General features: G+C 47.1%; 1 protein-coding gene across 7 annotated transcripts in view; it reads right to left on the bottom strand.

Moving 5' to 3' along the window:
* Positions 1–1,360: 1,360 nt before the first annotated feature.
* Positions 1,361–15,211, bottom strand: part of PRR14L (proline rich 14 like) — a 50,014-nt gene continuing 36,163 nt past the window's right edge. For all 7 annotated transcript variants that reach the window (XM_015475599.3, XM_005218190.5, XM_059876438.1 and 4 more), the window contains one exon: positions 1,361–14,872. In XM_015475599.3, coding sequence (XP_015331085.1) covers positions 14,593–14,872 — 280 coding nt within the window. In that variant the 3' untranslated portion in view covers positions 1,361–14,592. The remainder of the gene's footprint in view (positions 14,873–15,211) is intronic.

Below are 15,211 nucleotides of genomic sequence, written 5' to 3' on the forward strand. Positions count from 1 at the left end.
ACGCAGTGCGTGTGGGGGGCGGGGCTATGTGTCTAAGGTCCTTCGCCCGCCCCTTTAGGCACCTGCAGAGCCGGGTCGGGTAGGTGAGCAAGGTGGCTGCGCCTACTGTGCTAAACCTGGACCTGGGCGCCGGGTTGCCAGTTCTCCTTCCTCCCTCTGACGTGCGTTTCCGCATGTGCCCGGAAAATCTGACTCACCCAAGGTCTGAGAATGGATCAGTTGAGCTAAATTGCTCATTTTACGGGTGGGGAATCTGAAAGCGTCCACAGCTCAGCTGCCGTTGAGTAAGCGCTTCTTAAGTGCCAAGCTCTGTGCTAATGACTCAGCGTGCACGGTGTCTCATTCTTCACTTCTCATCGCTGTACTATCAGGGAGTCCAGAGACCAGAGGTCTTCGATCACCTAGAAATGCAATTAGTCGTTGCACGAGGTAACTGATGTGACAGCGAGTGCTCCTGCAGTTTCTTGACCTTCAGGTTTAAGTGAAAATAGACTTAATAGTATCTGCCTTCGGCAGCTAGCTCTGAGAATTATTCTTATTTTAAAGATAGAGAAATCAGAGCTCAGGAAAGCTAACCACTAGAATGCTAAAGGGCATACTGCTATAAAAGAGAAAAGCTAGAATTTGAACATACATCTCTAGTTCCAAAACCCATGAACTAAACATTCTTCTTTTTAAGCCCTTTGCCTAGAATCTGGCTGAATATGGGTCCCCAAACTAAAGGAATATAGCTCCGCTTTTTCCTCCCTAAGCTGCTAATTGTACTTGTCTTCACCAGGCATTTGATATTTGCCTGGTGCCTGCAATTACTGACATTTCTACATGGTTGGTTATGCTCAATTAGGACATAACCAGGCTCTAAAGGGAGCCTAACAGGCATCGGATTTCCTATTGAAGAGGAGACATTTCCCTTTATGGTTTTCAAAAGTCTGAAGCAGGTGGGGAGTATAGAATGGATTTTACTATTCATTGAGAGTAGTAACTCAAAACCAGGGTAAAAAAAGAAGTGGGAGAGGGAGATTATTTCAAAATGAAGTGCATTTGTGGAAACTGAATATTTACATGGTGGCTCAGGTGGTAAAGAATCTGCCTGCAGTGCTGGAGACCTGGGTTCAATCCCTGGGTCAGGAAGATACCCTGGAGAAAGGGAATGGCTACCCACTCCAGTATTCTTGCCTGGAGAATTCCATGGAAAGAGGAGCCTGACGGGCTACAATCCATGGGGTTGCAAAGCGTCAGACACTACTGAGTGACTAACACTTATACCATATACAAAAATTAACTCAGAATGGATCAAAGACCTAAAGCCAAGAACTACATCTTGTATAAAACTCTTAAAACAAGGGAAATTTTCATGACATTGAATTCAACAGTGATTTCTTAGATATTACATCAAAAGCATAGGCAACAACAAAATAACAAAAGTTGGATTTCATCAAAATTTAAGTTTTGGGCATCAAAGGACGCTGTCAATAAATTGAAAAGACAACCCTGAGAATGGGAGAAAATATTTGCAAACAAACACATCTGATAAGGGTATGGTCTCCAGAATATATACAGAATTACTAAAACTCAACAACAACAACAACAAATAATTCAATTCAAAAATAGGCAAAGGACTTGAACAGACATTTCTCCAATGATAATATACCAAAGGCCAATAAAAGATGCTCAGTGTTACTGATCATTAGGGAAATGCACATCACAAGCACAGTGAGATACCAACTTCACACCCATTAGAATGGCTATAATCAAAGAGAAAGGAAAATAACAAGTGTTGGCTAGGATTTTGAAAAATCAGAACACTTACGCATTGCTGGTAACAATGTAAAATGGTACAGCTGCTATGCAAAATGACTTGGTGGTTTCTCAAAAAGTTAAACAGAATTATCATATGATCCAGCACCTGTGTGCGTGCTCACTCTGACTCTTTGCAACCCTATGGACCGTAGCCCACCAGGCTTCTCTGTCCATGGGGTTCTCCAGGCAAGAATACTGGAGTGGGTTGCCATTTCCTCCTCCAGGAGATCTTCCTAACTGAGTTCTTTACCACTAGCGCACCTGGGAAGCCCCAATCAAGCACCCAGGTATAACCTAAAAGAATGGAAGCAGAGACTCAGAAATTTGTACACCAATGTTCATAGTAACATTATTCACAATAGCCAAAAAAAAAAAAATGGTTCAATAGATGAATAAATAAAAATGTGATATGTCTGTATAATAGAATATTATTCAGCTATAAAAACATGTATGAAGGGACTTCCCTAGTGGTCCAGTGGTTAAAAATCTTCCTTCCAACCCAGGGGTCATGGGTTCAATCCCTGGTTGGGGAACAAGGATCCCACATGCTATTGGGCAGCTATTAATAAATCCACAGTTTGGAACCCCTGAACCCCCAAGCCATAACTAGAGAGAGAATCCCAGACACCACTCGAAAGACCTCCTATGCTGGAAAAAAGATCTGTGAGCAGCAACTAAGACCCAATACAGCAAAATAAGTAAATATTAAAAAAAAGTATGAAGTATTGATATACGCTACAACAGGAATAAACTTTGAAAACATTATGGTAAGTAAAATTAGCCAGTCACGAAAGGACACATATTGTTTAATTCCACTTACGTGAAGTGCTTGCTGCTGTTTAGTTGCTCAGTTGTGTCCAACTGGTTTGCGACCCCATGGACTGCAGCCCACCAGACTCTTCTATCTGTGGGATGTTCCAGGCAAGAATACTAGAGTGGGTTGCCATTTCTTGAACGGGGGCTTCCAAGGTGGCGTTGGTGGTAAAGAATCCGCCTGCCAATTCAAGAGACCCCGGTTTGATCCAGGGTTGGGAAGTTCCCTGGAAGAGGAAATGGAACCCACTCCAGTATCCTTGCCTGAAAAGCTCCATGGAAAGAGGAGCCCGTGGGTTACAGTGCATTGGGTGGCAAAGAGTCAGACATCACTGAAGTGACTGAGCATGCAAGCAATAAATGATCTCCTTTTTGTCTCTATAGATTTCCCTATTTGGCATTTTCATATGAATGAAATCATATCATATATGCATTTGCATAACTGGTTTCTCTCACTTAGCATATTTTCATGGTTTGTCCATTTTAGAACATGTACCAGTACCACATTTTAATGATTGAATAGTATTCCATTATATAGATAGACTGCATTTCTTTATCCAGTCATAGTTAATCATTTCTACCTTTTAGCAATTATGAAAAATACTGCTATAAACATTCATATATGGTTTACTGTATAGGCATATATTTTCATTTCTCTTTTGTATATACCTAGGAGTGGAATTGCTGAGTTGTATAGTTTAATTGGGTTTCCCCAGTGGCTCACCCGGGGCTCAGAAACAATATGGACCTCACAGAAGCAGAAGATATTAAGAAGAGGTGGCAAGAATACACAGAACTACACACACACAAAAGATCTTAATGACCCAGATAACCATGATGGTATGGTCACTCACTTAGAGACAGACATCTTGGAGTGCAAAGTCAAGTGGGCCTCAGAAAGCATTACTATGAACAAAGCTAGTGAAGGTGATGGAATTTCAGCTGAGTTAGTTCAAATCCTAACAGATGATGCTGTTGAAGTGCTGCACTCAATATGCCAGCAAATATGGAAAACTCAGCAGTGGCCACAGGACTCAAAAAGGTCAGTTTTCATTCCAATCCCAAAGAAGGGCAATGCCAAAGAATGTTCAAACTACCACACATTGCACTTATTTCACACGCTAGCAAAGTAATGCTGAAAATTCTCCAAGCCAGGCTTCAACAGTATGTGAACTGAGAACTTCCAGATATTCAAGCTGCATTTAGAAAAGGCAGAGGAACCAGAAATCAAATTGCCAACATCCATTGGATCACAGAAAAAGCAAGAGAATTCCAGACAAACATCTACTTCTGCTTCACTGACTATGCTAAAACCTTTGACTGTGTCGACCAAAACAAACTGGAAAATTCTTAAAAAGATGGGAATACCAGACCACCTTACCTGCCTCCTGTGAAACCTGTATGCTGGTCAAAAAGCAGCAGTTAGAATCAGACATGGAACAACAGACTGGTTCAAAATTGGGAAAGAAGTACGTCAAGGCTGTATATTGTCACCCTGCTTATTTAACTTATATGCAGAGTACCTCATGCAAAAAGCCAGGCTGGATGAAGCACAAGCTGGAATCAAGATTTTTGGAGCATATCAATAACCTCAGATACGCAGATGACACCACCCTTATGGCAGAAAGTGAAGAAGAACTAAAGAGCCTCTTGAAGGTGAAATAGGAGAGTGAAAAGCTGGCTTAAAACTGAACATTCAAAAAACGAAGATCATGGCATCTGGTCCCATCATTTCATGATAAATAGATGGGGAAATGATGGAAACAGTGACAGACTGTATTTTCTTGGGCTCCAAAATCACTGCAGATGGTGACTGTAGCCATGAAATTAAAAGACACTCCTTGAAGAAAAGCTATGACAAACATAGACAGCATATTAAAAAGCAGAGACATTACTTTGTCGACAGAAGTCCATCTACTCAAAGCTATGGTTTTTCTAGTAGTCGTGTATGGATGTGAGAGTTGGACCATACAGAAGGCTGAATGCTGAAGAATTGATGCTTTTGCACTGTGGTGTGAAGACTCTTGAGAGTCCCTTGGACTGCAAGGAGATCAAACCAGTCCATCCTAAAGGAAATCAATCCTGAATATTCATTAGAAGGACCGATGCTGAAGATGAAGCTTCAATACTTTGGCCACCTGATGCGAAGAGCCAACTCATTAGAAAAGACCCTGATGCTGGGAAAGATTGAAGGCAGGAGAAGGGGGCGACAGAGGATAAGATGTTTGGATGGCATCACTGACTCAATGGACATGAGTTTGACCAAGCTCCCGGAGATGGTGAAGGACAGGAAAGCCTGGTGTGTTGCAGTCCATGGGGTCGCAAAGAGTTGGACATGATTGTCAGAGAGTGTTCTGCCTATGTTTTCCTCTAGGAGTTTTACAGTTTCTGGTTTTACATTTAGATCTTTAATCCATTTTGAGTTTATTTTTGTGTATGGTATTAGAAAGTGTTCTAATTTCATTCTTTTACATGTGGTTGACCAGTTTTCCCAGCACCACTTGTTAAAGAGTTTGTCTTTTCTCCATTGTATATTTTTGCCTCCTTTGTCAAAGATAAGGTGTCCAAAGGTACATGGATTCATCTCTAGCTCCATTAAAAAAAAGGCATTTGGCTGCACCAGGTCTTAGTTGCAGTACACAGGATCTCCCGTTTTCATTGTGGCCTGCCCAGGCCCCACGTACAGTAAAAGACACGACCCTTCTCCTAGGACCCCACCTACTGTCACACCAGGTCCTGGTGGTATAAAAAGGAGGAAAAAACACTGTAGTTGCCTGGGACAGACTTGAGGACCTTTACCATGGTCAGATGGAACCCTCTGCTCCGGACCCCCCTGGCTACTTTCCAGCAACCCTTTGACATGCACTGGACTAGAAGCTTCCAAATATGTGTTGACAATGGTTTCCTCTGGTCAGGACAATTATACCAATTTCATGTGTTGTCAGATTTTGTTTCATCTCATTTTTCCTTTAAGTCGTCTCTGTAGAAACACATTGTATTGGTGAGTCCCTGGGTAAAATCCGAGGGGGGAGGAGTTTCCTGAGTCCAGGTAGAGATGCTTATCCTCCAGAGTGAAGGCTGGCAAATGAGGTGTCACTTCCTGTTCTGTAAATCGAGTTTTATTGGAATACAGTCACCCCTATTTGTTCACATAGCATCTATAGCAGCTTTCCTGCTACAACCACAGAGCTGAGTAGCTGCAGTAAAGGCCATATGGCTTGCAAAGCCTGAGATAGCTACTGTCTGACCCTTCACAGAAAAAGTTGTCTAAAATCTTGTCTAGAGCACCCTGCATGGGGGCCTCTGTCCTGGCATCATCAGAGATGGGAGCTAGCCACAGCCTCCCAAAGAAAAAATGTAAGAAGGGATTTGGATATAGTTCACCAAAATGGAAAATTATTTCCATGGGATGGTCTATGCTCTCTGACATTCAGTGACTATCAAGAATTCAGATTGGAATCAATGGAATATTGATCAGGTTAATTGTCCTGGGATTGGTGGGGAAAGACACAGAGGGCTTGCTGGAGAGCTGGAAATACTTGTAGAAAAGGCCAGGGAAGGCTTGCTGACAAGTTCAGAGGGGCAAAGGGACAAGCACATACCCGGCCAGCCCAGAGGAGTGGAAGTCATGGCTTTCAGCACCTCATCTCACATCTGAGGATCCACGTTGGTTGTCAGCATAGAAACTTGCTATAGAAATTCTTTAGGAAGGACAGAGCGTGAGATGGTTGAATGGTATCACTGACTCAATGGACATGAGTCTGAGCAAATTCTGGGAGATAGTGAATGACAGGGATGCCTGGCATGTTGCAGTTCATGGGGTCACAAAAAGTTGGACACAACCGAGCAACTGAACAGCAACAATAGTTTAATTGTTTAAGGAACTGACACAAGGTTTTCCAAAGTGGCTGTACCATTTTGCATTCCCATCAGTAGTGATGAAGGTTCCAATTTGCCTGGAAATTGCACCGTAGTTGAAGGGGTCTCAAAGAGTCGGACATGACTTAGCAACTGAACAACAACATGGAAATTCTAGCACAGTTCTACAGGGGAAGGTGATCAGCACTTTTCAGTAGTAAACAACAACAAAGCAAAGTAAAAGACACTCGTATACAACCTCTGACATCTTCAGTATGTGTGTATCTTTGTGTGTGTATATATACATACATGTATATATATATATATGTATGTGTGTGTGTGTGTTAGTTGCTCAGTCGTATCCAACTCTTTTGCAACCCCATGGACTATAGCCCGCCGGGCTCCTCTGTGCATGGAATTCTTCAGGCAAGAAAACTGGAGTGGATTACCATTCCCTTCTCCATATATATGTGTATATGTATATACATATGAACATGTTCCAACCCCCTTAAAATTTAAGAATATATATGTCTGTGTGTGGATGTAAAATCTTTACATATCAGAGCTTCAAGGCCTCCTTCCAGCTATGAAGTTCTATGATTTTAAGGCAGCATGTGCCTAATTTGGGATTCTGTTCAATTATATATATATATATATATATATTTTTTTTTTTTTTTTTGCAGCCATGCAGCATATGGAATCTTAGTTCTCCAACCAGGGACCCAGTCTGTGCCCCCTGCATTGGAAGTGTGGAGTCTTAACCACTGGACTGCCAAGGATGTCCCCATAAATGTTTAAGATGATAAATCAGTTCTAGATTGTGTCTATATAATGAGGAGAAGAGAGGGGTACTTACTGGACAAAGAGAGAGGGAGGGAAAGGAGTTGACAGAAGAGGCAGTGACGGAAACAAACACACCCATAAGGAGCTGCTGACGTGAGGAGGAGGCTGTAAGGAGGGCGGCAGGTTCACCGGGCCTCACCTCCAGCACCTGGCCTCTTAGAGAACATCATGAAAGTTCTTCCGAAGGTGTGTTGCGGACCTAAATGTGGTGCACGACCTGTAGGCAGATAAATGTACTCGGTCGGGCTCCTCTGAAGCTCACAGGGTGGAGAGGGGGTGGATCGCAGTGCAGGTAGTTGAGCGCATGGGGGAGTGTGTGGGCTGAGGAAGCAGCTGAGAGGCGCCTAACAGGGAAGGAGCCGTAGGCAAAAACCTCCAGAGACCCGAAGACGTGGAGGCAGTCAAGTGTAGGGGTGGAAGAAAGAGTATGTGCACCCGACGGTACAGCTTTTTGTGCAAAAGCATCAAGGCCAGAGGCAGCAAGGAGGGTTTGAAGAACCAGAGGGCGGAGCGCCTGGGGGCGGGGCTGGAGAGGCAGGTGTGGGCCGAGGGGTGGGGTTTGCTAGCAGAGGTGGATTGCACCGGGTGGTGTAGGAAGAGACCTCGGCGCAAGCACTTGCGCCGTCAGTCAGTCTTTAAGGCTCAGCTTCCTCATCCACAAAGGGGGATTAAAAACATCTACCTCATCAGGTTGTTGTGAGGATTCAAGAAGGTAATGAACAGTGCCATTACCTTGGTTTACTGGCACTGGGGGTCAGTAAACGCTACTGTGGGAGAGAGGAACACTGGGGAAGGATTTCAAGGGAGTGAGTGGTTCTGACAACGGCGAAATTAGATCACTTCGGGCTGGTGGCAGTAGGGGGAAACCCATCAACCACTGCAGTACCTGGGGATATTTGCCCCGTGTTTGTACTCTTCCAAGGACCATTTTACCCTCTCCCAAAGTCTGACATTAAAATGCAAAAGGGAGAAAAATTCTCAAGACGATTCTTGCCTGCAGGAGCCTCCACCCTCGGCATCCCGGCGTGTCCGTGCCCAGGGCCAGGGATGCAGGCTCCAGTTTGGGCTGCGGAGAGGTACGTGGAAGGTAGGCGACCCCACAGGAGGTGAGAACATCTCGCTGGCCCCGCCCCACCTGTGAGCTACAGCCAATCAGACGTCGCGAGGTCAGAGTGGGTGTGGCCGCGCCGGGAAAGGGCCCCAGTTCACTTGCTGTGCAGCCACCAACCAGGTCCCTGGAAGGGTAATAAAAGGGAGGAGAGTCATGAGGTCTTCAAATACTCAGAATCGGCAGGATGGAGAGGACCTCAGCCGGCCTGTCAAACAATAGGTTCTGTTAGTGAAGGCGACCTTTCATTCACAATCAAGTGTTTACTGAGCCCCTATAATATATACCAGGCATGACCGACTCAAAGGGCATGAGCTTGAGCAAACTCGGGGAGAGAGTGAAGGACAGACAGGGCAAGCTGGTATACTGCAGTCAATGGGGTCACAAAGAGTCGGACACCACTTGGCTACTGAACAAGGCGGCAGTGTTTTAGGTGCCTGAGGGGTCTCAAGAGGGACCAGAGAGGAGCCTACCTTACAGGGATGAACAGATACAGGGAGGAAATTATAAATGCTAGACACATAAAGCATCGGAAAGAGGATTTACCAGGAGCTGGGGGTGGGGGGAGGGTACACTTTTAAGAGTGATCTGGGAAGGCAGAGAGCTGAACAGTGTCTGTGGGCATCACGTGGGAGAAAACCCTTCTGGGCACCAGGATGCTGGGTGAATACATCATAGGGAGGACCATGCCTGCACCGGCCAAGGGTCTGCGTGCAAGTCCTGGTCAAACTGCTCCCACCCCAGGGAAATGCCCAAGCAGAAGTACTGGCTGACAGCGAGGAGGGAAGAGGACGGAGTAAGCCTGAAAAAGCCGTTAGAAAAGACTCACCTGTGACCCTGGAAGTTACCTGAAGAACTGGGGATTTTCTAAAACCCTCCTCAAGAAAAGTCCCAGAAGGAACTGCAGAAATTAGGTCTCCATCACACGCAGGGGGCAGGCCACAGTAGAGGATTCTTCCATCAGTTTGGACCTCTTGCTCTCAAGAGGCCCTATCAAGGCATGCTTCTGTGGTGGGGATACTAAAGCAGTAACATGGGGATTTCCCTGGTGGTCCAGTGGTTAGGAAACCACATGCCAATGCAGGGCACATGGGTTTGAGCCCTGGTCCAGGGAAGATTCCACATGCCACAGGGCAATTAAGCCTGTGTGCCCCAACTACTAAAGCCCACGTGCCTAGAGCCTGTTCTCTATAAGAAAAGCCACTGCAATGAGAAGCCCACGCAACTAGAGAGTAGATCCTGCTTGCCACAACTAGAGACAGCCCGCGAAGCAACAAAGACCCAGCACAGCCAGACATAAAGGACCAAACTAGTAACACTGCCTCAGGTGATGACGGGCCTCTTCCTTCTAAAGGAAGAAAAGGTGTGGGGAGGACTCTGCTCTAAGTAACCGTGAAACCTAACCAGCACAAGCACATCCGCCAGGCAGGATGCTCCCTGAAGGTGACAGACCACATGGACAGAGATCTTTGCTGCAGAAATCCAGGAATTGGAAAAAGGCCAGGAAGAAAGACTTGGGCACTGCTTTTCCTCTGGATGAAGAATATCCTCAGGAATTTTGCTTCTTTCTGGAACATATCAGCATGATGGTAAATAGCGTTGTATTCAGTTATTCTCTTGAGTTTCCACTGGTTAAACACAGAGCTGAGAATCAGAAGACTCGCAGCCTAAACTCACGTACAATTGGGAAGGATATGTGATAGAAGGCAAGACCTTTTTTTCATTTTATTGTTTCAAGGCCTTTTTAAAAGTAAGTGAATGTACTCCACCATATTTATACTCTCCCAGGTAGCCTCCTCAGCAGGCTAAGCTCTTCTTCCAGACATCTTACTAATATTTGATGTTTATTTTGACCTGAACTTGTTACTGCTTTTTTCATTTCCCAGCCATGTGACAAAACCAGCACTATTCAAAAACCACACACACAGCTTCCCTACCCAACTTAACGGGGTGTGACATGAATCTCAAGGAGTCTTAGCTGTTTCCAGATACTGAAGCCCCTCAAAATGATCCACCGCCTGAGTAAACTTAAAATGCTGCACAACTGGCTCAGAAGGCCACCCACAGGTGGAGCTCTACACATGCCCTGAGCACAGGCCAGTCCTCAAAAAGTGGTGACCACTTTGGGAGGAAACATGTTTGTTGTGATATATGTAACTTTGGAATGTCTATTAAAATAAATAGCAACCTCATTATATTACAGGTAAAAATTTAACTTATGAAGCCATAAGAGGAGCCTTGAGAGTTATCTGAAAGGTTTTCAAAAAAAAAAAAAAAAAAGAATCTTTTTATTTTCATAAATTAACACACATAACAGTGGGATTTTTAGTCACAAACTACCGAACAGAAAAGAACTGCAGGGGCATTGTGTGTGCCAAGTTACCAAAAATGTACAAATTTCACTTAACTATTGACCATGATAATTATATAAACACTTCAGGCGGCTATTTACTGGCCCAGACCAGCCCAAGGAGATGCTGAGGTCTCTCGCCAAGGATTAAAATCCAATTCAGCACCAGAGAGGGGCTCGAGAAGACACACGATGTACAAGGATCCAATCTGACAGGGTGCAGTGCCAGAGGGCGGACTATGCAGGGACCCTTGCTTCACAATCAGAATAAACAGCCTCTGCTGCTCAGTGTGTGGCTAGATGATAGTGTCACACTTTGATTTTAGTAAAATGAAGCCTTCTTCCTGGCCAACTTTTGATACAGGAAGTTTGGCTCTGGCAAGGAGCCCTCCCCGTGCACGAATCCAAGGTAGGGGGCTACGAGCCTCTGGCCAACCACAGACTTTGGGGACAGCCACCCACGATGCTGTCTCAGAGGTCCTTTCCATGATACTGGGGTCGGGGGACACGCACAGAAAACAGAACACAAGGTAATTAAGGAAAGCACCGACTGCATACTCGGCCCCCAGGGAACGGGGGAAAGTACCACCGCCTACAAGTTGGTCTTTTGCAGATCTCGACGTACATTATGAGATGAAATTCTAGCCCTGGAAACGAGCACTGGCTCTGTGTTCCACCAGCTGCAAGAGCCTTGGATTGATGGCCCTGCCCTGCACCCTCTGTGCCACCCTCGGCCTGGCAGGCAGAGAACCAGCCCCACGGGGAGGACTGAGCCCAGAAGGTGGGATCTGCAGTTAACCTCAGGTTGGCTCTGGTGCCCTTGGTAAGGCCTTTCCAGGCAATATTGTGACAAAGTGTCTGATTTTCACAGCTCGAGGGGGAGTGCTGAGTTCCAGATTCACAGCATGAGTTTCTGAGCTCTTCCGGCTCCAAGTAAGGCAAACGCTACATGTCTCTGCACTGCACCCTCCTTGGCTGTAGCTCTTAAGAGTAAGGTCAGTGTGAAAAAGTGGACATAATCTGCTTGAGTGGGTGATGAGGTACATTTAAACTGATAGAGAAATGAAGCTGCAAAGGAAACCAGAAGAAAAAGGGGGAGGGTGGCCAATACTGCCAGAAACTGACAGAGAAAACCACAGCTGAGGGGTCAGTGAAAAGCCAACGGGCAGAACCACTGATTGGACCTGAGATTTCTCCTCTCTTTCCCATATTAAAATCACTAAATCTGGTGGGGTGGGAAGTCCCCATCCATGGAAACTACCAACTCCAAGCCCAGAACCAGACCTCCCAAGGCTCTGGGCAGGTGGCGCCAGCAGCCAACTGGTGGCACGTGGCATAGCTCCTAGGACCACGGACAGTGCTGCAGCTGTTAGACATTAAGACAGGTGCGGCTGAACACAGCTAAAACCTGACGTGGATTCAGGCAAGCAACTTCAAGTCTGCAGCGGGGGCCCCTTCTTAACTTCGGAATGAGGCAGGACCAGAGGCAGGCCGAAAATTACAAGGGGAAGCTGGCCTCAGAGAAGCTACTTCCTACACTCCCAGGACAGGAAGGAACCCGGCTTCCACCTCCTCCATGCCTCCCCTCCAGACGCTGCAGCTCCAAACCCCGCTCCCAGCCCTGACAGGTGCCATGCCTGCAAAGGGCAAACTTGAAATTGGATCTCCAGAACACTGGTGAAACTGCAGCCGCACCCACTTCAGTCTGCCACGTTTGCCCCACGGTGGACTCATCTACACTGGCGACGGAGCTGGCAAACAGGGTTCTGTTCATTTGCTGGGAGTTTGTCCAGAGGGAGCGCCCTAAAAATGTTCGTACGTGGGCACAAACTCATCCCTACTCCCTTGAGCAAAAAGATGGACAGAAGCATTTGTGTCTGAGGACCCTGTCCCAGGATGGGAGAGGTGCTGAGGCGACACACAGGTCATGTGTACACAGTCTGAGCAAAGTGGATGCACGGTGGCAGCCTCTGGTTTGCACTGTCCACGGCCGGTGTGAATGCCTGACTCTCCTCCGATGCTGCGTGGCCATGGCCTGAGAAGCCTCCGTGGGTCAGCAGGCCGGTACTTCGGTTCCTGAAAGCTCTGCCTGAGGCAGCGGGCCGACGAGACAGATGTGGCACTTTTCTCACACTGTCTGTTCTGCTCCAGTGAGGCACAGACTATCAGCCTGCAGAGGAAAGGCACATAGAGACCCCCACCCCCCACCCCATCTCCCCGCCCGCTGACTCACGGGGCAACAAAAGGAACCCAAGAGACATGATCCAGGATGGGACCACCCAGCCCTCTCACAGGCTGCCTGGGAACGTCCCCACTGGCCAGCACTGCTCCCCGGAGGAGGGTGGAGGTGGCGGCCGGCGCCTGGGCTGGGTTTTCAGGGTCTGGCTCACCAGCCAAGGAATGCTAACTCTCTGCACTCTTTTTACAGAGACAGAGATGAAAAGAAAAGATAAAACTCAAGGGAAGGGGAAGGGGGAGCAGGGTGAGGGCACACAGGCCTGACGTGGGATGGGACGAAGCCTCTGGGTTGGGGGCCTCACACAGCAGCCGGCCGCTCCCCCGTCCACACACTCCTCGGGTGCACACAGAGAAGCTGAGAGACCTTCCTGACGTTCCTCCAGGCTTCCAGCAGCACTGACGCAGGAGCCCAGAGGACAGCAAGGTGCCCTTGGACGGGGCTGCCCGTGAACTCCGTGACCTCGGCTGGCCCCCTCTCCCCCTGGACCAAGCAGGTCTGGCAGCTGTGGACACTCTGGGTTGGCCTTCGTCACCACCAGGGCCGCTGTGGACCTTTGTCATGGACACCACTTCAGATGAAACCCGCTGAGACCACACCCAACTTTCCGACTTGTTAAATGACCAGGAGAGAAATCTGCTCTTACTTCCGTCATTACAATAAATACATCTAGTTAGTGGCCGAGAATGAGAACCCAGATGAGTTACAACAGTCATGCCCCGAGTTGCATGTGGGGAAGAGGCTGCCCAAACGCGTTGATGGGAAAGGAAGGCTCTTGGCCACCCACCAACAAACCGGGTCAAATGCCTGTCGTGTGTTCTGGAGATGTGTATTGTCTTTCTCCTTGATGTCTTAAAAAATTCGTTTTAAAATCACATTTAAAGGCTCCAAACATGCAGCAAAAATTTAAAAAAAAAAAAAAAAAGAGGGAAATAAAACAAATTAATCAACACCACAACATTAAAAAGTGCAACTTACTTCAAATGGACCCTGGACGGGCTCCTCTGGCACTAGTGACCCACAGTCACAGAGGGGAAAAGACAATAGGGAAAAGCCACACACACACACACTCACACACACACCCCTGGTTCTGGACAGACGGACTCAAAGGATTAGAAAACACAACAGCTCGTCTTTCCTCAACTACTGAAGTGAGCCAGTGAGACCTCATGGGACAGGACGCCAGGTCTCTCTCCCCAGGCCACATGTCTGAATGATCTTGGTCTAGCACCACCATAAACGACGTGGGACTTTCACATGGACGTGCAAATGCTGTGAGTCGTTGAAACCTAGTGTTGCTGAAGGGGTGCCGCGTGCCCCTCCACGGATGGCAGAGAATGGGGTGAGGAGGCCGGCGTCATCCGGGGCCATTTCCAAGAGAAAGGGAGCGTTCCTGAGGTTCTGTGCTCAGCAGTACAAGCTGGAGGGCCTTCCTACACCAACTCCAACAGAGGCTGCACCCGGAAGGAGGTAAAAATCCACAGCCTGTGCTCTGAGGGGTTTAGGTGGGAGGGCAAAATCAGGTATCCTCTTCCAGGAGGCCAAGAAAAGTCTGAAGCCGAGACCCCCAACCTGAATCGCCACTCAGCAGCCGGATGACTGCTCCTGCTCCTCCTCTTCCTTGGCAAAGAAGGTCTCCAGTTCCATCAGTTTCTGTATCAAGAGTGCGTCCAGCTCGCGGCTCTGCAGTGCTGCCTTCTGGGCCCGTGTAAAGCTGCCTGCTACCTTGACCTTTCCACGTGCACGCCTCTTCCGAGGGACTGTGAAATCCTGAAACTCTAGGACTCGCTTCCTCTTCTGTTGGCTGATGGAGATGAGCGTACCGTTTCGTTCCTTAGGTTCCTCGAAAATGGTCTCTAAACACCTAAAGGTGAAGTACAAGACAGGATCACTGACACGCAGACCTGGGGGGCCACCGACCCTCCCCATCTATGCTGAAGGCTCACTCCTCCTGACTCAGCTCCTGTCTCTGGCCTGGAGCTTTATTTTTTTATGACCAAAAAAATACATACATATATATATATATATATATATATATATATATGAATATGTAACACAAGCACTTTGAATACGTAATACAAGCAATTTGGAAAACTCAGCAGTGGCCACAGGACTGGGAAAGGTCAGTTTTCATTCCAATCCCAAGGAAAGGCAACGCCAAAGAATGTTCAAACTACTGCACAATTGCACTCATCTCACATGC

The sequence above is a fragment of the Bos taurus genome, chromosome 17, assembly GCF_002263795.3.
Source record: "Bos taurus isolate L1 Dominette 01449 registration number 42190680 breed Hereford chromosome 17, ARS-UCD2.0, whole genome shotgun sequence".
Classification (NCBI taxonomy): Eukaryota; Metazoa; Chordata; class Mammalia; order Artiodactyla; family Bovidae; genus Bos; species Bos taurus.